Source organism: Colias eurytheme, chromosome 30, assembly GCF_061535395.1.
Source record: "Colias eurytheme isolate Ceu_HAF_F1 chromosome 30, ilColEury1 Martin Lab GWU primary, whole genome shotgun sequence".
Lineage (NCBI taxonomy): Eukaryota > Metazoa > Arthropoda > Insecta > Lepidoptera > Pieridae > Colias > Colias eurytheme.
The window spans coordinates 5486561-5514489 of NC_143009.1; the positions used below are offsets into that span (position 1 = coordinate 5486561).

The window sequence follows — 27929 nt, forward strand, 5'->3', positions numbered from 1 at the left end:
AAATATTTATCTCGTAGACAACCCTAATACTAAAATTCATCTATATTACCACTATTTAGTAACGAACAAATCAGAATAAACTCTGTTATTTATACAATAGTTGGCAACCCTATATCTTATATAAATATCGAGTCGACAACCCTACCATCTTACACCTTACAACTTCCTACGATTGTCGACTCACAATTAAATGATGTTGGCAACCTCAATATACATTCATATACAATATCCTTTGACATTTATAAGGGTTGCCACCTTATAATTTTCAAGTGACAACCCTAACACAAGGGTGCGTTCAGATTGCAAGTGAATTAGAAATATACATGAATAAAAAAATAACATAAACATTAATATAACTTTCTATCCATTTACAGACTTTTAAGCGGATTATAAACGCGTTTTATTCAACGTTTCGCACACTTTAAAATCGGTTAAAATGTCTCTATTTCTAAATGTATAATACTCGCGTAAAATCAAACAGAAGAAAATACTTTATTTAATTACAATACACATACAAACTGAACGCACCCTTGACCACAGTAAAATGAATACAAACAGTAGGGTAACTACATAGAAAACGTTCGCAACATACAAACATACGCATCGACGGGACTTTTAAACGTTTGTCGCGGTTTTATGGAAGATTTATGCCGAATTACTACGTATTTTAGAATTACGACGTTGTAACGTTAAATTTTCAATTTTAAAGCATTTAAATGCTATATAAAATAATAACGTTTGAAAAAACGCGAATGTCTCCTAACATTTAAACATTTTCAAAGTAAAAAGCTTTTTCTATGAAATAAAAACCTACATACTTTAATAATTTCATCGAAAAGTCTTAATGAAATTGATATTTTATGACGTTTATTAATATTATAAATTCATAAATAAACCCGCGTCATGATAGTTTTCTATTCTTCATAAATTTATATTTATTAGTCCTAATTACTATTCGTACTGTGACGTTTTGTAAGCCAAGTTACCCTACCGTCCATATTCATATACTACGTCCCACCCAACCGTTCATACTACAACGTTTCAAAGCCAAGTTACCCTACTGTTCGTACTCCATATACTACGTACTGTAACTTTAGTAACCCAACCTATCCATACTATAACGTTTAGTAAGCCACCCCCCCCGCTACCCCCCCGCGCCCCTGGGGACGAGCGTGTGTCAACGCCGCCACGTGCGATCCTCCTCAGCCTCATCCTCGTCCTCCTCGTCGAAACGGAGGAGGGCATCCTCGGTGCGGTCCTGTTGACTCTGGGGATCGGGATGGGGATGTTTATATTATTTGTACAATTAAAATGAGCTTAATAACTCTGGCCCCGTAATCACAGACACAATAGAAAATCTATTGTTTCGTGGACCGATCGGGCCGTTCGGGGCTCAATGGGTTAACACTTAACACTATGCTACTAAAATAAATAAATAATAAATAAATATTTCAGGACAATTTTCACACACGACACGATCTGATCCCATGCTAAGCTTTCGCTTGTGTTATGGAACCAGATGGCTGATAAACACATTTTAAATAAATAATTTAGATAATAACGATAGTTGACTTGCCAGAGAGCTAGGTAATAACACCAAGACACAGAGTCAAACATCTATGTTTGCTCTGTGTCGGGTGGGAATCGAACCCACGACCGCTGGCTTGTAAGGCAAGCCAACCGGTTAGTCAAATAAATTTAAATAATCAAAAAGTTCGCTCTACCTAAATACACTTTTACGATTTATATTGCATACAATATCACGCACCTGTATCTCCTTGCTATTCTCCTGCGCGTCCCCGTTCGACGCGGAATTCGGCACTACGCTCGTCAACGGCTTGTTGTTCGGCACCCAGGTTATCTGTTAGATGTAAGTAAATTATTTAATAAGTACCTATTTGTAAATGTCCTGTTATCTTTTATTACGTCACAATTCTTAAGAGTTAGTCTATACTATACTCAGAATAAGAAAATAATTTAAAAATACATAAATTCGAAGACGCGTCTTTCGCCATCGCCTTATTCAAATATTCAAATGGAATAAAAAAGTCTCGTCGATTCGTATGTTTGAGTGAGTGAGCCGTTTCGAAACGTTTTATACGTAGTTTGTGTACTGTTCGTATTATGTTTACTGTGGTTTTAGTATAGGGGATGTTGTATTTTCTAGTTTGATTAAACGCGAATATTATACATATTTTAGAAATATATATCCCCGCACTAACCAAACCTTGTCGTTGTATGTGTGTGTTCCCTGTTTTATACAGTGTGTGTAAACAGGCCGTTTTATTTTGTCTCCCCCGACTTAGTGTCCCCTGACCCAGTGTCTCATGACCTAATGTCCCCTGCCCTAGTGTCCCCTAACCCAGTGTCCCCTAACCCAGTGTCCCCTAACCCAGTGTCCCCTAACCCAGTGTCCCCTAACCCAGTGTCCCCTAACCCAGTGTCCCCTAACCCAGTGTCCCCTGACCCAGTGTCCCCTGACCCAGTGTCCCCTGACTTACTGTCCCCATCCCCACTCACCGACAACGTCCTATCGTTATAGTGGCGGCCGCGTAACGCCGCGAGCTCCGCGTGTGCCCGAGCCCGGTACTGCAGCGTCAGCTCCGGGACAGAGAGGTTCACTACGCGACCGACTATCTCTCCGTATTGCTGTGTGAGAGAGAGATTATAGGTTGGATAGGTAAAAAGAGAGCGAAAACACAAGCTATATTACTGCAAGAGAGAGATGACAACACGACCCACTCTCTCTTTTTAGAGGTAAAGATGTAAGTAAAAAAATAGCAATATTGATGATAACGCAACCCACAATCTCGCCGTATTTCTGGGAGAGAGAGATAAGATATAATAATATCAAAGAGTTAAAAACTAATAAGGGAGCGAACAAACACAAGCAATATTGTAGTTTTAGAAGATGTGAGCGAAAAAACAAGTCATATTACTGCAAGAGAGTGAGAGAGATATTATTAGTTTAATTAGTTAAAAAGTGAGCATAAAATACAAGCAATATTGTATTTTTTGAGATAAAGATGTGAATGGAAATAGAAGCAATATTGCTGTTAGAAAGAAAGAGATGATAACACAACCCACTCTCTCGTTTTAGAGGTAAATATGTGAGCGAAAAAACAAGCTATATTGCTGTTAGAGAGAAAGAGATATATGTATATTATTAGTTTAACGAGTTAAAAAGTGAGCTGAAAACACAAGCAATATTGTAGTTTTAGAAGTAAAGATGTGAGCGAAAAAACAAGTCATATTACTGCAAGAGAGAGAGATGATAGGTATTTTTTGAGACAAAAGACCATGAATAAACATAACACAGTTCATGATACACCATATTTTGTAAGCTCAGAGGCTGACAAAGCTTATTCAAAGTCAAAAATACATAACGAATGCGTACTGTGCTTTTCACGTGCAAATAAATGTAAGTTCCTTTCACACCTTATGTTACTATCTTTTTTTTCTATGTACAGTAAAGTCCTTTATTCATTCGTTCACACTCACACCAACTCACTCACACTCACACCAACTCACTCACACTCAAACCAACTCACCGCAAAGTGCGCTTGCAGCGCTTCCAAGTCGTCCGGTTCGAATCCCGACACGAGCAACGTGCGCGGTCTGTGGTCTACCGACTGGCTGCCCGGGACGTGGGGCAATTTGTTGCCTGCCCCTAAACCTGCCCCGGCTAGTGCTGTGGCCCGCGTGTACCGCATTGCCGGGTTGAATCTGCCCCCTCTGCGAGATAGGGAAATACTAGTTAGACTTAAAATTTAGCGATGGAGTTTAAATTATTAGTTGCCCCTAAAACTGCCTCCGTTAATGCGGTAAAGCGAGTGTATCGCATGGCCGGGTTGAATCTGCCCACTGTGTGTGTGATAGACACGTTTAAGTTGGATAGTAAAATATACGGATGTGGGGCAATTGCTAGATGGGGCAGATTAATTGCCCATAATCCTGCCCCGGCTAGAGTAAAATCATAAAAAAATAACTTAATTTCAATACATAAAACTACTGATAAATTTCACACAGATTTAGATAACAGCTGACTGAAATATAGTAAAAAAACAAGTAAAATATTAAAGTATATCTTACCGTAGCCTTCTCTTGATAATTCGATAGCTTGAAAATTATAATTATTCAAACATTTAATATACACATAATTTTATAAAATTATCCACAATATTAAAATAACATTTCTAATGAATTCACACTTATGCATAATGCGATCCAACTAAGCATAGGAAAGTCAATGCCCGCTTTGTGTCATATCTCATTAGAAAAATACGATTTACTTAGAAATCCTTGTTGCAATAATAAACAACGGTTTAGTAAATTTTGTCAAAATTAAATACATTGTAACATTATTGCTCAACGTAGATTTTATAAATTCGTTTGAATAAATGAAATTAAATGAGATGAAAATTTTAAACACCTATGACGTCACAAAGTGGCACGGATTCGATACTATCATTTTGTAGTTAGATCGTATAATACATGTTACTGGTACAAATGTTAACACTCACATCCAACTCACACTAACTCACACCAACTCACTAACTCACTAACTAACTCACTAACTAACTCACTCACTCACTCACTCACTCACTCACCTAGAGTGTATCCGTCGCACGCCGGCGTGCGATGGGAACTGTATCGCCATCTGGCGACGCATTTCGGCTATTTTCTTCGCTAATTCTGTGACATCTTGGCCTTCCTGTTAAAAAGAAGGTATATTTATTAGTATATTTTAATTTTCTACAATTCAAACAATAATGTTCAATTGCGTGTATATTTCTTATGGAAATATCAAATGTTATAGTGAAAAATAACTCATTTTGCTATTTTAAAGTGCACTGCTACTATAAATTTCGCTCTGGCGTGAAATGGTCGAAAATATTCTGCAAGATTTACATTCTTCATTATTAATATAATTATTCAAGATGTTTTTTTATTAGGAAGAATAACATGACATTAGAATACATGGAAAAAAGTAGTCAATTACGAATATTTACTATACATTACGAATATTCACTTATAATACCACAAGGGCTTCAAAATTATCGGGTATTTTCCGATAGGTTCGTTGCAAACAAATGAAAGAGTCAAGTTTTTAGTCAACGTTCCTGAAAAACTTGACGACTTTATTTATTTGTTTGCAGGGAACCTTGAGGGAAATGGCAGATAATTTTGAAGCTCGTGTGGTATTCGGGGGATTATTTTTCCGTCCCAAATGTCGGCCAATAATTTCACAATTGAATTCAACCTGTCAGTTTGCCGTCAACGACCAGAGAAAATTTTCGAAAAATTATCAGTATAATACCATGTAGGTTGTACCACGTGACGTCGAATGGTGCAATTCTATTGGTCGATATTTGGGTCGGAAAAATAATCACAGTAAATTACGAATATTACGAATTATTTACCTGTTGTTTAGTTATAATGTCCAATTCAGCGTCCAGTATTTCTTTCTGAGCCTCCGCAGCAGTCTTCGGTTTCTTAGCGTTAGCCTGCGGACAAAACCGCGTGCAAATGTATGATTAGCGATGTTTTCGTTTGTATGTCTGTCCCTTTATCTATCTGCAACTACTATTACCTACGTTGTATCTACGATATTGACTATATACTTTTACCTACATGTACGACTACAGTAGTTTATTGTTTTAACTACACTAAAAATACTAGTAGTATGGTCTGTTTGTATAATATTTATACCGCAATCAAGTACCCAATTGGAAATTTTTCGAATACATTTAAAAATGTATCTCATTACATGGCACTAAAGTTCAATTTACTTTATCAGTTATCACTAATCAAATTTAATAAACTACAAAACAATTTGTACTTGTTACTCTAAATAAAAATATTTACATTTGAATTACACTAAACTAAATCTGTTTTTATCATTTATACGCTACGAACTAATTATTAACAGAAATTAAACCTTATTAAAAGGCATATAAGGTCTATTTTACAAGTTGCTATCTATTTTTTATAATTTTAGTCGCGATTAAGCCATCTATTATATATGTTACGGCTAAAGGTAGGTGAGAACATAAACTTAAGATTAGCCGGCTAAACTTAGGTTTATTTTCGACGAGGTGTTAATGTTAGTTTGTTCTATCTTTAGCCGGCTAAACTTAAGTGTAACCGCAGGCCCGTGGCTAAAAATGTCGGGGTGGGTAGATTTGGTTACTATAATACATGTAAGGAACAGGGCGAGTGTTTTCTGGCACTTCGCCGGCTGCTGCCGCAGCACGCTCGCTGCGCTCGCTCGGCTCGTGCGGGTCTTAAGAGTTCTAACCTAACCTAACCTAGCCACCAGCTTTCTGCCCTGAGTCGGGGTGGGTAGATTTGGTTACTATAATACATGTAAGGAACAGGGCGAGTGTTTTCTGGCACTGTGCGGGCCCCTCAAGCCCTCCACCGGCCCGGCGCTAACCAAATCTACCCACCCCGACATTTTTAGCCACGGGCCTGCGGTTACACTTAAGTTTAGCCGGCTAAAGATAGAACAAACTAACATTAACACCTCGTCGAAAATAAACCTAAGTTTAGCCGGCTAATCTTAAGTTTATGTTCTCACCTACCTTTAGCCGTGACATATACATTTGACATTATTTACAATATATTATTTATATTATATTTACAAGGCGAGAAAGCGTTAAAAATCTCTATTATTTATAATGTAACGTGAATTATTTATAAACATAACTAACCATTTACTTTTAATTATCTTTCCGTGATTTTAGTGGCAAATCGCAAATTTTTACTACAACTAAGTCTGTGTGTCTAGTTATTAGATTTAATAAAGAGACTAGGCTGTTAATAAAATGTCTAAATACGCTAGTTGACTGTGGCATGGACGAAAATTTATTTAAATATCACTATATCTTTCTAACTCTCGTGTTTTTTTTTTATTTAGAGAAGGATAGATAGCTATCTATCCTGCTTTTTTTCTGACATTGTAAAAACATGTTGTACATAATAGTTTTCTTGATAATAGTTTTTTATGAAAAATTCAAATGGAAAAAAAACAAAATGCATTCATGCATAACTTTATACAGAAAGAACCAAGACATTTTTCATACTATATATATTTTTTTTAATACCGTAAATGCAAAACGCAAACCATGCAATTTTGAACCATTTGCAATAGACATTAGAGATTATAATTGCATATTTACATAAACCATGCTATATTTGTCCCGTGATTTTTTATGAGTATGGACATTTAATGATTTTTAGGTATTTGTCAAGCGATTTTCGATCAAAATGGTGCATTATTTGTTTATTATGTACAAATGTAAAATGTATTGATTTGTAATTAGTTACGATTATGAGGTTTTTTTATATACATGTGTTAAACACACACACGATCCGAATTTTTAACGCTCACTGAACGAAAATACTTCATTTTTCTTTGATTATTTATAATAAGGAAATTATTAGAAATTTTGTAAATTTAAAAAAATTAAATCGTTCATAGTTTAGTTTTAATTTACAAAGAAAAAAACGTAACCAACATTTAAAAGTTTTCGCATTTGAAATGACGATAGTCGAAAAATTTTACATTTTTTTGTAAATACCCGCATTTTTTGTTCAAGTTACAACCAAACACTACAAAACACTAATAATTATAACTCAACCTACAAAAATTCGGCCAATGAGCGTCTCCCATACATACACACACACACATATAGTTAGACATACATACAAACACACACACGCATCGTTTACCTGGCTCACTTGTAGACGCGACATTGATCGGGACACACTCTCCTCCTGTTTTAATTATTATTTATCTTTTATTTTATTATCATTTTTTTAAACAGTGATTATCAATTTTTGTTTAGTCTGTCGTTTGAAGTCATGTTTTTTTTTTTTGTGTAATTTACTGGATTTTTTATTTGGACGGGTAAGTCGATTTTTTGTTATAAAACTGATTCTAAAAATAAGGACTATATTTTAAGTAAATGAAAATCATATAAAAAAAGCTAACTTAAAATATGATTTTGAATAGTTTTTAGATATCTTTTATTTAATTTTATCATTTTAATCACAATAAAACGTCTTTTTTATAAAAACAACAAAAACATAAAGAAACCGAAACGCATCAAAACCTTCCCCTACTTTCACAAAATTAACGCCAAAAGTACAATTTTTTCATATTTTTTCGACATTTTTCCACATTTTGCCACTTTTTTCCTACATTTCTACCCTCAACTAACCTGCATATGCTTAATCAAGCCGTTGTAAGCGACCAATTCCTTTCGCAGCTTCTCAATTCCCTCCTGAGCCGCGTTTATCGCCTCCATCAGTGCGCTCTTCTGCTGTTCCGTGACATTACCTGGACGGACAGACGAAAAAATGGTTGAAAAGGACTGATTTTGACTTGAAGACAGTAAAAAAATGTTGTGTGGTTTTATGAAACCACGGTAAAAGTGAAACTTAGGCACAAAATTATCGTATTTGTACGATAATTATCGCACGGTTCGACCGTCACGCGACATGCGCTACACACTTTTCGTTTCGTTCGTTTCGTTTCACTTTAAAAAACATTGATTTTTACTTGAAGGCGAGTAAAAAGGTAACAATCTATTGGCAAGTGAAATCCTACCGATATATTAAATGTGAAAGTTTGTACTCGTTTGTTGGTTACTCCTATACTCAAAAACTGCTGGACCGATTTTCATGAAATTTTTTATGAAAAATATAGTTAGTGTCAAGTGTTAATGTCAAGTTACATTTAGTGTTATAATTTGTGTCAAGAGTCAGTGTCAGTGTTAATCTTACTCATAGTGTTATCATAGTATTAGTGTCAGTGTAAGTGTAAGTGTCAGTGTGTCAGTGTAAGTACACTCACCGCTCTCGAGCCGGCCGATGAGCAGCTTCTGCTGCGAGAGCTGCGTCTGCAGCAGCGCCTGCGCCCGCTTGTGCATCTCGAGCACTTGCTGCCTCTTGTCGGCGGTAACAACACTTTGTGTTGTGTTCGTCGTGTTGGTTGTGTTGCTTGTAGTGTTGGTTGTAGGGACCGGTTTGTCGGTGGAGCCGTTCGTTTCTTTTAGCTGTGGAAGAATAATGAATGAATAAATTAAAATGCAAGACTTAACATAAACAATCTAATATAATCCTAATCTACAAAAAAGGTGACTCCAAAGATATCGCGAACTACAGGCCGATAAGTCTTCTTCCCTGCGTCTATAAATTATTCTCTTCTATAATAAATCACAGAATATGTAACACTCTTGATGCGAGACAACCGGTTGAGCAAGCCGGCTTTAGAAAGGGATTCTCGACGGTGGACCACATACACACACTGGAACTTCTCATTGAAAAATTTCAAGAAATGAGATGCCCACTCTACTTGGCATTCATAGATTATAAAAAAGCTTTCGATACCTTGTCGCATGATAGTATATGGGAAACATTAAGAACACAGAACGTAGAAAAAGAATATATACAAGTACTCAAAAATATTTACAGTGATTGCAGAAGTAGAGTGAAACTCGAGAAAGTCGGGCCGTGGTTCCCTGTAAAAAGAGGTGTAAGACAAGGAGATCCGATATCCCCAAAGCTATTTATAGCTACACTAGAATCCGTAATAAGTCATTTGGACTGGAGTCAATACGGCATAAAGATAGGAACGAAGTGCCTAAACCACCTGCGATTCGCGGATGATCTAGTCCTTATATCTCAATCTGGGAAGGATCTCCAAACCATGATAGATTCCTTGAACATAGGTAGTAACAGGGTAGGCTTAGAAATGAATCTATGCAAAACCATGCTGATGACAAATAGTGTTAGAAGAACACTATCGGTCGGCAGCGAGCCTCTGGAATATACAGACCATTACCTTTATTTAGGTAAGCAAATCAGCTTTACTCGCGAGAGTAACGAACGTGAAGTCGAACGAAGGTCACAATTAACATGGAATAAATACTGGAGCTTAAGAGAAATATTCAAAGGCAACTTACCAATACACTTAAAAACAAGGCTCATGAACTCTTGCCTCTTGCCCTGCCTAACATACGCTTGCCAAACGTGGAAATTCAACAATAACGTTAGAAACAAAATAATAACATGCCAACGGGGAATGGAGCGTAGCATGTTGAACATCAGGAAAATCCAAAAAATACGTCACACACAGATCAGACAAATAACTAACGCCAAAGATGGGCTGGCACAAGCGCTGACTTTAAAATGGAAATGGGCCGGACATGTAGCACGCTTGCAAGACCAGAGATGGACCAAAAAAGTCACAGCTTGGAAAGGCCCACTTGGTAAGAGGAAAAGAGGAAGACCTTGCGCAAGATGGGAAGATGACTTAGTTAAAGTAGCCGGTGTGGATTGGTTGGAATTAGCCAAATCTAGAGAAGACTGGACAGCCTTGGAGGAGGCCTTCACCTGCAGAGGGGTTCTAGCAGATGAACAAACTTAGATTGTAGTTACTTTTATTCATATTTTGCTTTAAATTACTTTCTATTTTTTTAAGTTATATTTATTTTTGTTATGTTTATCACTGGCTAGAAATAAAAGGCTTTTTTATTTTTTTATTTTATTTTTATTTTATTTAACATAAACAACAAACGGCCTTATCGCTAGGTAGCGATCTCTACCAGGCAACCCTAACAATCAGAGGAAATAGAACAATATGGGTGAGCAAAAATAATTATTGTTATAATAATTTTATCAATAGCGAGATCATCATCGTTATTAGTTATTGGTGACAGGTAAAAATGTTTGCTAGCTGGTGTTTTTAAGCTGCGAAATATTTTGTTATTTCATCATTATTGGATTGACCGGTTGGCTTGGTTGGTAGTGGCCCTGCCTTCCAAGCCAGAGGTCGTGGGTTCGATTCCCACCCGGGGCAAATATTTGTGTGATGAACATAGATGTTTGCCCTGTGTTTGGGTGTTAATTATTGTTGGGGGTTATTATTATATATTATAGTTATATAAGTATTTATTCAAAATTATATATTATGTATTTAGTATGGGATCAGATCGTGCCGTGTGTGAAAATTGTCCTGAAATATTTATTTATTATTAAGAGCAAAAGATTTTTTTCTGGCCCTTTGATATTATAAACTCACATACAAAAACGACAATATTGACATTTACCACAATAATCAACAACAGAATAACTATTTTTACCATCTCTTATCATCTCTTATCATCTCTTCTATCTCTTACCTTCTCTTTCTCCTTCGCTAACAGTTTATTCTCGCTCGCTTTGATATTATCTCTGTTTATGAACACTTTATTGTGCGACATCGGGTGTCTGTTGTCCGTTTGTTTGTTTATCTGTTGCCCGCCACCGGGCGCGGCGTTCTCTTGTTTATTCTGTGAATGGAAGAATAATTAGTATTTTTGAAGTGAAAACTTCTTTAGCGGCGTTGAGCACTTTTTCAGTAATGGGTATAAAATCTTAAACTCGCGTCAGGACACGTGACCTGATCGAAAAAGCGTAAGACGGATACCATTCCAAAATATCAAACATGCTCAACGTTAATAATCAAGTTTTCACTTCTGCCGGCACTCCCCCAGTGCAACCCGTCTTTTTTTGTCACTACAATAAGATATTACTATAAGTAATTATAAAAATAAATTGATGTTTTAATTCATCGCATAGACAGTGATGTTTGTACACACACAGAAAGGTTATAAACTTGTATTAGCTATTTTTTATTAATTTTTTTTTAACTATTTGATACTTTTTAACAGAATATCACACGTCTTCAAACTCACATGTGTATTCACAAACAATTATTTTATCCACTTGTCAAAACATAAAATAAAACGTATGATTTAAACTGTAAAAATACTAACTCAAGTTGTCTCCAAAATTTTTTAGCAAAAAGTACAAAAATAATTAAAAAAATACAACATACCTCAGGATTGTGCCAAAATAATTTAATAAATCTATTATTTAGCACCGCCTCCGTACTCTTGTACGCTACATTCGCTTCCGTTGGATTCGAGAAAGTTATCAAAGCAGCTTCCGGGTCGCCTTCGAAACACACCTACAAGACAAATATAAATAAATAAATTAATAAATTAATAAATAAAAGAGCGTGTGTGCCGAGCACACGTGTCTGAAGTGAAACTTTTTTGGCAAAATTCAAAGATACCAAAATCGTCACCTCACGCCATGACGTGACTGTATTTCCATGACACGATCTCGAAATTTTAATTTAATTGCGCTTCACTTCAAAAAACACTTAACACGCGAATATATTAACTTATCTATAAAAATATGTCATTTATTTATGACTTCTATATTGACATTATAGTAGAGCCATTTTAATAGGCAACATTTGACAGTTCAACAAATTTCAACAACGTAACCTAGTAACGACGACATAGAATAACATGATATTTCGTTTTGTTAGAACTGCATATTTGCTTAAATTTTTTCAATTACGATTACATATTTATAATATTAACGACCGATACAAGTAATTTTAGGATTTGATTTTACTGATAAACCATTCTAAACATAGTAAACAATTTCTGATTTAAAAAACTGACGTCGCTACAATTTTGTGTCAATAAACCTTTTTTCTTTTTAAATACCAGAGACGTTACTTAAAAAATCGAAATCTGACAACTAGAATCGAATGCATTGATTACTTGGGAATAAAAATCATCATAAATTATTGACATGTGTTTCAAGTTCGATTGACAAATGTTTCAAGCCCGTATCGATTAATTAACTTTAATCGATGTTTTTAAGCAGGTTACCACCCTATGAAGATAAAATTGATAGACGTCAAATGTTGCCTATTAAATTGGCTCGATTATAGTGTATTTAAAATGATTCTCTAATTAAGAAATTGGTATTTAAAGTTATCATATACGTAATTTGTCATTTACATAAATAAGGAATAGCAATGGACCAAGTATAGAACCTTGAGGAACCCAGTTAATAACAAACAAACACCAGTATTAGAAAAGGCTATTTTTTGTGTTAAATGTTCTACTGTGCACTTTATTGGTAAAAAAATATACGGAAATCAAATCACTAAACACAATTATGACCAATTTAATCTTCAAATAAGTATTGATTCAATTGCACATAAAAAATCACAACATATTTTTTATCACCAAAATAATTATTTAACCAACCTTCCCGTATGAAATCACACTCAAAACTAAATTTTCAATGAAAATACTAAATATCATTAATAAATTGACTAGTAAATGATATAATTAGGTAATTAACTAATTACTAATTGTAATTACCATTAAGCTCATAACACATAATCAATATTCATTAAACACGTAATTAAATCATTACGAATTTCAACATACGATTTTTGAAAACTATTGAAATACCCTTTTTCAATGTTATTTATTTATTTATTTAACAATTTTATGTACCATTACAAATTACAATACATAATATTAAAAGAAATGGAAAACATGCATAGCACATAAGGCAGTTATTTTTTCTCTTTAAAATACATATGTTTATATCTGTTATAGTGTATTTAAAAATCTATTATATTCTAACTTATACTCGAACGTACTTAAATTTAAGTTTGAGTTTAAACTCACCTGTATATTGACAATCTTGCCGAACTTGCTAAAGTGGTTGTTCAAGTGCGTTATATCATTTAGCCCTTGGGGCACTTTCTTCACTTCTAGCGAGCAGTTGGGCATTTTCGGGGGCAGGGGTGGGCGGGGGGCACCTGTTATAAAAAAAATGTTGTTAAAATTTCACATTATACAACATTTACAAAGACAAAAAACATAACATAAATCATATGGAACTAAAATAAAATGGACTTACCTAATCTATTAAAATCGAAGTTTTTCTTCGGCGCCGAGTGTCTTTGCGGCGGCATCACTCCGGGCGGTGCTTCGTGTCTTACTCTGACAAATAAAAATAAACGTCGAATTTATAATCTTCTCTTTGGTATTCTCTTGCGTTTGATTTTACGCGAGTATTATACATTAAAAAAAATGTATGCGTGTACTAGAGTACACACGTAAGAAGTGAAACTTCTTTATGACCTTAAAAATGTCACGAGTATGGCGTAACGCAAAAATGTCACGCGTACGGCGTAACGCAAAAATGTCACGCGTACGGCGTAACGCAAAAATGTTACACTAAATTTTTGTCCAACCCCGATGAAATGAAATGAAATAATAATGAAATAAAGAAGTTTCACTTCAAAATTAAACATTTTAACGGATTTTAAACGCGATTTATTTTTATATATTCCTCCGGTCAATGAGATAAAAGATAAGCGCATTTAAAAGCCGTTATAGTCAAATTTCAAAACTTTCTCTTTTTTTAAGTCGGTTAAAAATAAAAAATACTATGTAGTAGGTAGAGATGTTTGTATACATATATGTATTGTGTATGTGTTTGTGTTTGTGTATATTCAGCACAAATATGATGATGATAATAATGCTAATAGTGTTGTTTGTATAATATTTGCCGTGGTAATAATAGTGATTATTTTTCCGACCCAAATATCGACCAATAGAATTGCACCATTCGACGTCACGTGTACCACCTACATGGTACATATTATAATTTTTTGAAAATTTTCTCTGGTAGTTGACGTCAAACTGACAGGTTGAATTCAATTGTGAAATTATTGGCCGACATTTGGGACGGAAAAATAATCTCCCGAATACCACACGAGCTTCAAAATTATCTGCCATTTCCCTCAAGGTTCCCTGCAAACAAATAAAGTCGTCAAGTTTTTCAGGAACCTGAAAAACTGAAAAACTAACCTGAAAAACTTGACCTTAACCTGAAAAACTTGACTCATTCATTTGTTTGCAACGAACCTATCGGAAAATACCCGATAATTTTGAAGCTCTTGTGGTATTATAAGTGATAATTATGTTTATGACAAAAACGAAGCTAATATAGGTATTGATTACAACATGAGTATTCTGTAGGGCGACTGAGGGTGAAAATAAGTGGACTAAGTAGCGAGTGCGACTTGTCCAAAAAGTTAATAAGGGTAGCTTTTCCACCCGCAAAAGCACCCTTAACCCCACAAGAGGACACGGGACTTTTATAATGATAAAGTTACTATCACTAATATAAAGGTTGTTTTTAAATGTTAGTAAAACCACAGGACAGTTCTCTGGCATATTATGATAATATACAGTTACATATTTTGTAAAATTAAATTGTAATACTGAAATGATTTAAAAGAGCAACTATGGAGTTTCTGGCCGATTCTTCTCCGTAGATACTGCTTTCCGAATCGGTGGTAAATGTTAAAAATATGTATTGACGTTTCAAAAGTGCTTCTCGAAGAAGTCTTATTGAATAAATAAATGTTTGAGTTTGAGTTTGAGTTTATATTAATAAATAATGATACCTCGGTATGGGCACAAGTTCTCGTTGCGCGTGGTGTTGAGGCGGGAATGCACCGAAACCACCGCCCACCCAAATATCTGGGGTCGCTGGGTTATATTCTGTGAAGAAATAACATTATTAGTAATTTGCTAGCAGATATAGTTTAAAAAACACACTTTTATAAGATAAAATCATAAAATTTTTCATTTAAAAATACTGACAATTAAACTTTTGAGTGATTGATAAAACGAGAGTATTTCTCGTTTTATCTTTAAAAAGTTATTAGTATTAGTTTTATGTCATTTTACTCATTAGGTATAGTTCTATTGAAAGATATGTTCTACTTCAACATCACTTTAAAGTTTTTTGATATCTGTAATAGTTACGGAATAATCGCCTGTGCACACTTAACGATTACACTCTGTATAATAAAAAAACGCCACACGTAATTTATGGACGTCCCCTTTATAAAGCATTTCAATGATATAAAACAAAAAAAATTGCACTATTTATTCTACTATATTAAACTAGCGGTCCGCCCCGGCTTCGCCCGTGGTACATGTTTACGTTTTCTCTACATAAGAACCATCCTCTTACTTCAAGGAATATAATAAAAAAAGAATTATCGAAATCGGTTCAGCCGTTCTCAAGTTATGCGCTTACCAACACATTTTGGGATTCATTTTTATATTATAGATAGAAGAAGATTAAGTCGAGTTTTCCTTCCTGACGCTATAACTCCAGAACGCACGAACCGATTTCCACGGTTTTGCATTCGTTGGAAAGGTCTCGGGCTCCGTGAGGTTTATAGCAAAGAAAAGGTGTCTCTGGTGGCGAAACGGAGTTCGCCCGGTTTGCTAGTCTTCTTCTTCTTATCTTCTTATATATAAAAATGAATCGCAAAATGTGTTGGTAAGCGCATAACTTGAGAACGGCTGAACCGATTTCGTTAATTCTTTTTTTATTATATTCCTTAAAGTACGAGGATGGTTCTTATGTAGAGAAAACGTAAATATGTACCACGGGCGCAGCTGGGGCGGACCGCTAGTTAACAATAATTTCTAGTTTATTATTTATCCTTCTATCAGTCGGTTGCCTGGAAGAGATCACTCTTAACTGATAAGGCCGCCTTCTGTGCTGTTTTTTTTTAAGTTTTGTTATTATTTTATGTATTTTGGCAGCACAATAAAGAGTATAAATCTTATATATAAAATTCTCGTGTCACAATGTTAGTCTGCATACTCCTCCGAAACGGGTGGACCGATTCTCATGAAATTTTCTGTGCATATCGGGTAAGTCTGAGAATCGGCCAACATCTATTTTTCATATGTACCTACCACGGGCGAAGCCGGGGCGGGCCGCTAGTCTTATATATAAAAATGAGTCGCAAAATGTGTTGGTAAGCGCATAACTCGAGAACGGCTGAACCGATTTCGATAATTCCTTTTTTATTATATTCCTTGAAGTACGACGATGGTTCTTATGTAGAGAAAACGTAAATATGTACCACGGGCGAAGCCGGGGCGGACCGCTAGTTAACAATAATTTCTAGTTTATTATTTATCCTTCTATCAGTCGGTTGCCTGGAAGAGATCACTCTTAAGTGATAAGGCAGCCTTCTGTGCTGTTTTTTTTTTTTAAGTTTTGTTATTGTTTTATGTATTTTGGCAGCACAATAAAGAGTATAAATAAATAATAAATAATAAATAAATAATCTCACCGGGCACGGGCGGAGGCAGAGCCAACACTCTGGTTAGGGCTGCGTCCTCCAACACAACGGGGTCCACTCCGTGGTCCCACTCGCACAGGTCCCCGCGCATGCAGTAGCCTTTCACTGGGGAATATATTATTTATTAATAAAACAATATAAAAAAAAATGTGTGCGTGTACTAGTGTATACACGTAAGAAGTAAAACTTCTTTATGACCTTAAAAATGTCACGAGTATGGCGTAACGCAAAAATGTCACGCGTACGGCGTAACACAAAAATGTTTCACTAAATTATTTTACAACCCCGATAAAGAAGTATCACTTCAATAACAGTTGTATATATAAATAGATAGACTACAGGCCCATGTTGAAAAAATTATGGGTCATTTGACCCACCACCTGACCTATCTAGAATGATATAAGAGCATAAAATAAAAAGATTCAGCACTATGACGTCACTTGTAAGCTGTCCACCTGAGTGCAGATGAGAATTCGAAAGTTCAGGTAGAGATTTTCTCCCCTTGTCTCCATGATTTTTGTACGGCGTTGCGGAATAATGGCTTAAAAGCAGTATAGAAATAGTATGACACAGATGCCGTACAAAAATGGTGGTCCACAAAGTCGGAATTTATTTTTATTTTTCGACAGTTGCCGGGGTAAATTTGGTCATTTGATTTTGTACGGCATCTGTGTCATACTATTTCTATACTACTTTTAATCAATTATTCCGCAACGCCGTACAAAAATCATGGAGACAAGGGGAGAAAATCTCTACCTGAACCTTCGAATTCTCATCTGCACTCAGGTGGACAGCTTACGAGTGACGTCATAGTGCTGAATCTTTTTATTTTATGCTCTTATATCATTCTAGATAAGTCAGGTGGTGGGTCAATGGACCCATAATTTTTTCAACACGGGCCTGTAGTCTAAGAAGGATTGACATAACAATAAAACAATAAAATTTATTATCCTAGACCATAGTTTCTAATTTATGCTTTATTTTCAAAATTTGATAAAAATATCATCCACATAAGCTAAATATGAACTTTTATCATTTCCGTTTTTTATTTTGTTGTTCAAAGTAGTTTAAATCTTCCAAATTAAAATGATACTTAAGCATAATTAACAACAACAAGAAAATTAGACCAAAAAATAGGCAAAAATTTTAAGTTTTAGTTTACGGACTGAAGTTTAAACAAAGTGTGGTGTAAAAAAAAATTATGGTCTAGGACAATAATTTTTAGTATTTTTGTTCGATAATAAGTATCTCTACCCCCCATAATCTGTTGGACCACTTTTTACAGGACACCCTGTATAACACATATTTACCGACTATTTACTTATCTATCATTTTAAAATTTATAACATCTATTTTTCACGAATATCCGCAAACCACCAAATTTTTTTTTACATTATCAATTATTATAGGTTTTGCTATTTTTGAATCTTCCAAATAAGTTTCACTTCTGACACGTGTGCTCGAAGACTTTATGCCTGATACTGCATTAACACCCACATTTTACTTTCATTTCTTTGGTACTTAAATTTCAACATATAATATTATGATCTATCATTACATAGTACATACCATCAAAATCTCTACATCTCCGTTTGAATGTATCCTTGTGTTCGACTCGAGTCTCTATATGCGGGGACATCGATCTATCGCGAGATCTGTAAAAAAAAATATAAATAACAATTAATTTGGTAAAAACTTAAGTCACTAATGAGCTTTTAGGAATATTAGAATCAAAAGTGACTTAAATTCCTGCGTATCTGTCAGTAAAGTTTTCGAAAATGGTCTAACCGTTCCAGAGATTAGCCAGAATAATCAATTTTGATAATAACATTCTTTCAAATTAACACCTTATTTCGTGGCAGTAACGTTCAAAGTCTGTTGTATCGCTCATTATGAAACTCTGCCTAATAACGCGCAGGCAGAGTTTCGCTTCGGACAATTTTTGGTGCAATTTGTTCTAGATTAGTCTAGTTATTAACTATTGTGTTTCTTGCCGGTTCTCCTCCATAAATACTGCTTTCCGAATCGGAGGTAAATGGTAAAAATATGTTATGACGATTCAAAGGTGCTTCTAAGGGCGGCCGTACACGGACTGCTTCAAGCAGTTGAAACCGACGGCTTGAAGCCGCGACCGCGCGATGAACTATAGACATTCATTCACTGCCGTACACGGACTGCTCGAGCAGTTGTGACCGCTTCAAACAGTCAACTGCGCGGTTTGTAGCGACAGCTCGAGCAGTCAACGACTGACTGCTCGAGTCGCCCGTGTACGGCCGCTCTAATAGAAGTCTAATTGAATAAAATATAAATGTTTGAGTTATTTTTTAATCTATATTATAAATATGCCTCGATTTTTCAATGCTTGGTTAAAACTTATTCGTCGAATAATGTATAAAACTACAATTTTGAAAACGTATTCTAATTGCCCGTATTAGACAGTTTACGTGACATTTTAATATTATCGTGTAATATTTTATTGGACGGATAAGTTTTATCCAAGCATTGAAAAATTGGCCCTTAGATATATAAATTTTTGGTCTAATTTGTTCTAGATTACGATAAAAATATAAATAAATAAATATTATAGGACACTATTACACAATATGTATCAAATAAAACCAACCTCTCTCTATCCCTCTCTCTCGACACCCTATCCCTGTGCTCTCTGTCCCTCGACATTCTATCTCTCTCCAACTCGCGGGGCACACGCAGTCTGTCTCGCTCCCTCTCAGCGTCCCGCTCGCGAACACCGACCGGCGATCTTGATCTGTTTAATTGATAATAAATATATTAATTTTGTAAGTACCTATTTATTATATTAACAAAAAAATATCTAAAATATACTAAAACTTTTTTTTTTATATCTAAACTTTTACTCGTGTTTACGATACGCGATTAAAAAAAAACAGGCCACAATTCACAAGCTTTAAAATATGTAACCGTTAAAAACAGAATGGAAATCAATACAGTAGTTTAGGAGTTTATCACAAAAACATATACAGAGGCATTGTTGGGCTTTGTTTTATAATATAATTATAGTGATATAATTGCAAATAAAATACTTTACTACTACTTTTTTAAACACTTTTTAATTAAATTACTTATGACAGTAACTTCAATGTTCCGCAGGAACGAAGGTGAAAAATATAATTTGACACAGATAATATAGTATTTTCTAGTGTTAGATTTTACGCGAGTATTATACATTTGGAAATAAAAGATTTTTAACGGACGAACAGTCTGCTGTGTTCGAAACGTCGAGAAAATACTATCACTACATAGTATAAAACAAAGTCGCTTTCTCTGTCCCTGTATGCTTAAATCTTTAAAACTACGCAACGGATTTTGATGCGGTTTTTTTAATAGATAGAGTGATTCAAGAGGAAGGTTTTAGTAATATAATTTATTATGTTTTAGACAAAGCGGGCGAACCCGCGTGCGGAAAGCTAGTAATGAATAAATCGTGTTTAAAATCCGTTAAAAATCTTTAATTTCTACACAGATACCATTTTAACAGATTATACATAACACATTTAACGCTAAGCTATAGATATAGAACTCACCTAGACCGGCTAGGCAGCCTGTCGGTGGGCGGACTCCTGTTGCGATATCTGCCCCGAGGGGACGGGGAACGGGACGGGGGACGTCTATAATATATTATTTATTTATTCGTATGGATAATTGTTATATTGTGAAGAAGTAATGTGTAACAAATAATGGGCGTTGAATTAATTATAAGCCTAAAATATCCTGGTCATCGTTGGCCCATTTTTTATTATGTTCAATCTAATATATTTTTCATATACATTACTAAATAAAAAAAATGTGTGCGTGTACTAGTGTACACACGTAAGAAGTGAAACTTCTTTATGACCTTGTTTTTCAAAAAATAATTTACTATATGCAACTTTACAGAAATACGTCGAATCACGCGTGGCCCTACCACATAAAAAAAAGATGGCGCGTAACGGAAAAATGTCACGCGTAACGAAAAAATGTTACACTAAATTTTTTTCCAACCCCGATAAAGCAGTTTTAATATGAATTGTCTTACGTTATTTTTTTCATTTTAAGTGTAAGATAAACTAAACAGAACATATCAAAAAGTTATGAATAGATTAAATAATTCATTTATAATAATTCCATACATAAAAGTGGCCTATTCTACATAGTGTGTTAGAAATAAGACCACCTTTTTAATAATTCTATTTCTTTTCATTTTATATCGCTCTATGTCTATATATTTATATATATTTTTGCATTGCATATTTAGTAAATAAAATTGTAGTTTCAATCATGTTTACATTACATTGACACCAAAAAAACACAAAAACGAACCTTTTATCATCTCTAGGATGTCGTCTGGCCCTCGCTCTCCGTTCCCAAGATCGCGAACGACGTCTACGACGATCGTCTTTATCTCTAATCTATGGGAAAAATTAATAAAATTAAATATTACTACATAGTATAAAACAAAGTACCTATGTATGCTTAAATCTTTAAAACTACGCAACGGATTTTGATGCGTTTTTGAAGTGAAACTTCTTTATCGGGGTTGGACAAAAATTTAGTGTAACATTTTTGCGTTACGCCGTACGCGTGACATTTTTGCGTTACGCCGTACGCGTGACATTTTTGCGTTACGCCATACTCGTGACATTTTTAAGGTCATAAAGAAGTTTCACTTCTTACGTGTGTACTCTAGTACACGCATACATTTTTTTTTAATAGATAGTGTGATTCAAGAGGATGGTTAAAACTTTAAGTATATAATTTATTAGTTTTTAGACTATACTTAACTACAAAAATATTTGAAATTATCTTACCATATTTTCTCCTCTCCTATCTCTTCGTCTGGGAGGCTCGACTGGTTCTTCCAAAAGCTCTGTGGGTAATACCTGTAAGAAAACCAAAAAAAATAAAAAAAATGTATGCGTCTACTAGAGTACACACGTAAGAAGTGAAACTTCTTTATGACCTTAAAAATGTCACGAGTATGGCGTAACACAAAAATGTCACGCGCACGGCGTAACGCAAAAATGTCACGCGTACGGCGTAACGCAAAAATGTTACACTAAATTTTTTTCCAACCCCGATAAAGAAGTTTCACTTCAAAAATAGTTCGTAGTTCCGGCTATGTCTCTCCATATTAATTTTAAGAGTTATTTAGGACGGAAAAATCCAACAAATGAAAAGTCAATTTTGTTCAGCCTTTCGTAATAGTCCGGGATACATCGCCCATTTTTGCAAGTGATTACTATCAAGCTAATTTTTCGTGAGTAGCTTTATTTTGATGAGATGCCCAATAATTTCATGTACAAAACTCTCGATTGTGGTAGCTACCAGAGGAAACAAGGATAAAATATTTTGATTTGATGGTTCTCAAATATTAATTACTAACTGAATGTTTTTTTTTGTTCAATCTCAAGATAATTATCTAAATTATTCGAAAAAATATTTGTCCTACAAAATCTATGGTTTGATCAAAGAGTCCCCCTTTCCAATGTGTATCGATAACGAAGTCATCATAAATGATTACTAACCAGCTGATTTTTTTATTTTCACTTATTTAATACTTATATAATTCAACAGACATATTGTCCTACAAATTGCGTAATAAATATTTGAGAACCGTCAAATCAAAAATTTTTATCCTTGTTACCTCTGTAAGCTACCACAATCGAGAGTTTCGTACATGAAATTATTGGGCATCTCATCAAAATAAAGCTTTTTTTTTTTTTTTTTTTTTATTATTATTATATCTGCGATCAGTCGCTAGACTATAAGCGGATATGTTGAAGGCGCGTATGGCAGGAAGGATGCTGCTCCCATTGGAGTCCACCCTTTATTTTATCGGGCTTGGCAGCCGGCAGTGTTGACTAGTCAAAAATCAAAATAAAGCTACTCACGAAAAATTAGCTTGATAGTAATCACTTGCAAAAATGGGCGATGTATCCCGGACTATAAATATAACTTGCGTAACTAGAAAAACTTTCTAAAAGTTTATATTCAACAATAATATTATAAACTATTATCAAGGAAGGATGATACAGATATTATCATCATGCTAAGACCAACAAAAGCAGATTAATACGGGTAAAACTGCAGGGTACAGCTAGTTATAAATAAAGTCTCACCTTAACAAGCGTATGCTCATTGTGCGGGTGTCTCCTCGGCATCACAACCCTGTGTCTCACTTCCCTCCCCTCTCTCTCCCTCACTTCTCTCTCTCTCGCTTCTCTCTCTCCAACTTCTCTCTCTCTGACTTCTCTCTCTCTCACTTCTCTAGCTTCTCTCGCTTCCCTAGTCTCCGCTGTGATGGGGGATCGGATGCGAGGTTTGTCTTCTGTCTGCGGTGCGAGCGGTACTGAAAGGGAAAATTAATGTTAATATTTGACCAAGGGCCGATTTTTCAATGCTTGGATAAAACTTATCCGTCCAATAAAGTATTACACCATAATATTATAATGTCACGTAAACTGTCAAATACGGGCAATTAGAATACGTTTTTAAAATGGTAGTTTTATACATTATTCGATGAATAAGTTTTATCCATGCATTGAAAAAACCGGCCCTAAACCTGACGATGATGTTTTAAAAATGTTCAGTGTTTATAATAAAAAATTAATTAACCAATAGGACAATTTTTTTTGATTTGAGACTTGACTCAATACCAAGAAAAAAATAATAATGTTGGTTTACTCTTTAAATTAAACTCAATCCAGAAATCTACTATATAAAAATAAGTCGAATTTTCTTCCTGACGCTATAACTCCAGAACGCACGAACCGATTTCCACGGTTTTGCATTCGTGGAAAGGTCTCGGGCTCCGTGAGTTTTATAGCAAAGAAAATGTGTCTCTGGTGGCAAAACCGAGTTCACCCGGTTTGCTAGTAAGTACTAAATGAATTACAGACAAACTAAAACCAAGAAAGCCTTGTAAATTTATTACGTTATTATGTTTACGGACATTTATCGGATGAACTATTCACAAACACAACTAAACATACCATGATTTTCCACCTCCTCGTTCAACTTCGTCTCTTCCACGTCATTCTGTTCCAACACAGGTGAAGGTTCCTTCTTAAGACCCTCCACAGGTTTCAAATACTCCTGGCTGTCGAGCGCTTTGAACAGCATGTCGACAAACGGTTTTGTTTCTGTAAATTATAAGTTTGGTTATTTTTATGAATTTTTAATATTAAATTATTAATACAACTAATTATACTAATCGTAGAACAAATGTTGTTACTTATGATGTTAGCTATCTCATCCTGCGAGGTTGCTGCTGTTTTACAAGGAACCCTGTATAATTATTCTCATATAATATAATTAATATTATATATACTAAAGTGTGATATTTATTATTTAGTTTTATAGTAGAAGGCGAAAGACGCGAGGTCGAATTATTGAAAAAATTTCTCAATGAGAAGGTGTGCTCATATTTTAACTTTATTTGACGTTTTTCTTGGTACAATTTTTGTGTCTGGAGATAATTAGTAGCATCTAGGCTACTTATTATGGGGGAGAAGTTTTAAAAATTAGTAGTTGAATAAAAACATGACTATGTATAAATTTCAAAACACCATGCGGGCGAAGCCGCGGACGGAAGCTAGTTTTTAATAAACTTCACAAATTATACTCTTTACACTGTATGTTTTTTCACCAAATGATACCAAAATTATTTTTTTATGTACGTATGTATTCATAATAATCACCGAAACCACAAAATAAACATTGTTCAACGATAAAAACTGGAAAAACCTCAATGATACAAATTACAAAACATAAAATTATTTTATTCATTTATGCCCATACCTTGCTGCAAGAACACATCAAGCTGGTCGAGCATACCGTCCCGCAGTTCCTCCAAAGGTTTGTCCTTTTTCACGAGCGCATACACGTACTTCGCGAGCGCAGCCGGGTCCGCGTCGCATCTGAAATTGTTTTATTTTAATTAGATATTTAGTTTTGTATAGCATTAAAATCTCTATATATAAAAATGAATCCCTATTTCCCTTGGTCACACCATCACGCGTGAACGGCTGGACCGATTTCGATTATTATTTTTTTACAATATTCCTTGAAGTGCGAGAATGGTTTTTATGGAGAGAAAAAGTAAACATGTACCACGTGCAAAGCCGGGACGGACTGCTAGTACTTTATAAATATAAATTTTTAAAGATAAGATTAATTCCGAATCAGCGTCTTTCGCCTTTCCAGGACGACACATGACCTCTCGGCCACCTGTGATCCTGCTAGAGCAATCGAATTTATTCTACTCTTTCAATTGTTGTTTTTAATTATTATTAAAAAAATGATATTAAATTAATGTTAAAATTAAGATTAATAGTTGAATAACTGTTGGTTAACATTACTTATAAAATTTAAAAATAACCTTAAGACATAATTTTAGTAACTTGTTATAAATATTGAGCCAAAACCGCTGGACATATTTTGATGTCGCAGTGTCTTCGTAAAAAGGAGTACGTTTTGGCTCCACATATTAATATTGAGTTTATAACCTACAATGTAACCAGAATTAGGCCAAAAGGACACTGTATCAATGACATGGTTAAATTTTGATAACATGTTTATCAAAGTATCAAATTTTTTTATGTTTTGTTAAAACTTGCAGTCAAAATTGAGATTGTTTTCATAGAAATAAGTGTTTTCTCCGGTATGAATAAAGCCTATTATGTACTTGATTTCATAATAAATTCATGATTTTATAGAGTATTGTGTACCTTAGGTTGTACTTAAGAAATATTATACAAAAATAACTTCCAGGTTTTGAAAAACTAGATATAGAGTTTTGAAACCTAAGTTAAATATGCCCAATAAATGAAATCTATTTACATAGAAATATCACACACACAAAGAACAAAAATACACAAACAGACACACACATAGTACTATATTTACGCCATGTGTGTGGTAACACTGAGTTCACAAAAATAGAATTTATAATGTTACCAAAATAACAATTCTGTGAGTCAAATATATTTATAGTGTGTCTAAATGTGAACTGAAAGGTAAACAATGTGTTGATAGTATGTACTTTTAACCAACTGAAACTAAAAAAAGGGTTATGTTTTTCGAGTGCATCACTACATAGTATAAAACAAAGCTACTTGGTATCTGTATGTCCCTTAGTATCTTTAAAACTACTCAACAGATATTGATGCATTTTTTAAAAGAGAGTGGTTCATTAGGAAGGTTTTAGTATATAATTTATTAGGTTTTAGACAAAGGCGGGCGGTAAGCTAGTTATGTATATTATGAACATGGCTATTCCACCCTCTGTAGCCTGTTATTTCGGTTGAATAGCTTTTTATATTAGTCTTGTGTGAGTGATTGTGATTACTCCAAATTATTAAATGATACATTTTTGATGTAATTTTAGTCTTTATAAGCTTAAGTTCCTAATAATCTTTAATGTTCTATTTAAAGTGATGGTACTAACACAGATCTGTTTTTATTTTGTTTATTTAAGCCGTTCTCTGAGTTATCATATTGATTGATATTGATATTACTTATATAATATATTTTAATGCTAAAATACTTATGAATAAATGCCATTTTAAATATTTGTAGTAATAATTACCTTTATTTACATTTAAGTTGAATAAAATCAAATAAATATCTAGTACAAATATATTCAAGTGTAAAATTTTGCAAACAACTTTTTTTTGTCATCCAAATCATTATGCTTCTTGAAGAAATTCGAAAGTTACTTTATAGGTTATGCTTCTGCTCTAGTTCTTATTAATTTTCATTTAGTCTCATTTCTAAATAGGAAAAATACCACAATATAAAAAATATTTTATTCTTAATTGATTAGATCTATTGATAATACTAAAAATCTGTCGCAAAGAACTTTGATAAGTTTCTAATGTCAAAATCGCTTCTTCGAGACTGATTACGAAATTGTAACGTGACACTTTGCTAATAATATTGATAAGGAAAATATATATTTATACATATTGTTTTACTGTAAAATGTGTTAAAATTTATGATAAACTTAAATTAATCGCACAGATTTTGCAAATTAAATGATAATATAAACATGGCCGAAATAGTACTCACAGGGGTTCCAATATGGACGTCAACCAACTTTTAAACACATCTGGATTTTCAATAATCATTTTAAATACTAAAACACGTATGTCACGCACAAAAATCCATGTAAAATATAATTGTTTAATCAGTTATAATAATAAAAGCACAAGATTATTAATTCGCAGGATAAGTCCACGACTTTCGCGTTTCACACTTCTCCTTGGAAATTATTTTTTTCTAATGTTTGCAGTGCTGCCAGCTACAAGTTGAAAACTTTATTTTTCCCGTAATAAACTAAAATTTGTTGAAATTTTCCCGTATAGGTATGTCGTAGGTAGTTCAAAAAACAAAATAAATTTTAGTAAAAGCAATCATCACTAAACATACATTTTTGTTTAATAACATAATTTGATAACATAACGTCGTTACTTCCTAAATTTTCTTTTCAGGTCTTGAATTTCTATCCTGTTTTTCCTCTATAAAATTACTTTTCTCCTTTTTATAAGGAATAATTCTTAGATCATATATAATTCGGTTAAACATATTTGGAGAGCGAGTTGAGTGTAAAAATGACTATAATGTATACCTAAAATTCAAATATATATAAATACATAAAAGTAAAGTGAAGTTAATGATAATAAGATGATAATCATTAAACCTATTTTAACGAGAAATACTAAGTGATTTACTGTTTTGATAAGAGATTTTGTACATATTTTTATTAAAGTGAAACTTTTATTACATCGTCTCAAACTTTTTGGTCGGTCGGCTGCCGAGTAGGTATACCTACTCGGCAGCCGCGATACAC

At 34.1% G+C, this 27929-nt stretch overlaps 1 protein-coding gene across 2 annotated transcripts; it reads right to left on the minus strand.

The window, feature by feature from the left end:
* Window positions 1–378: 378 nt before the first annotated feature.
* Window positions 379–27351, minus strand: swm (Zinc finger protein swm). Of its 2 annotated transcripts, XM_090118684.1 has the most exons (24): window positions 27149–27351; window positions 24878–24996; window positions 24070–24219; window positions 23197–23426; window positions 21886–21957; window positions 21398–21486; window positions 20623–20706; window positions 19683–19826; window positions 18629–18714; window positions 17051–17164; window positions 15353–15449; window positions 13795–13877; window positions 13560–13693; window positions 11891–12022; window positions 11193–11342; window positions 8864–9065; window positions 8229–8347; window positions 7738–7782; window positions 5424–5507; window positions 4611–4714; window positions 3552–3735; window positions 2521–2649; window positions 1769–1861; window positions 379–1267 (listed from the first exon to the last, which is right to left on the minus strand). In XM_090118684.1, the coding sequence occupies exons 1-24, from the start codon at window positions 27205–27207 to the stop codon at window positions 1178–1180; spliced, it is 2793 nt and encodes a 930-aa protein (XP_089974810.1). In that variant the 5' UTR covers window positions 27208–27351; the 3' UTR covers window positions 379–1177. The 2 variants fall into 2 exon arrangements, with proteins under 2 accessions (XP_089974810.1, XP_089974811.1); XM_090118685.1 differs by lacking the exon at window positions 7738–7782 and having other exon boundaries at window positions 381–1267.
* Between the last annotated feature and the right edge of the window lie 578 nt (window positions 27352–27929).

Excerpts from the sequence above, each read along its gene's own strand:
- swm (XM_090118684.1), bottom strand. The coding sequence starts at position 27,207 with ATGATTATTGAAAATCCAGATGTGTTTAAAAGTTGGTTGACGTCCATA. Across the intron at positions 24,220-24,877 it reads TGATGTGTTCTTGCAGCAAG|AAACAAAACCGTTTGTCGAC; the intron begins GTATGGGCATAA and ends TATAATTTACAG. Across the intron at positions 19,827-20,622 it reads AGGCTGCCTAGCCGGTCTAG|ATCAAGATCGCCGGTCGGTG; the intron begins GTGAGTTCTATA and ends TCAATTAAACAG.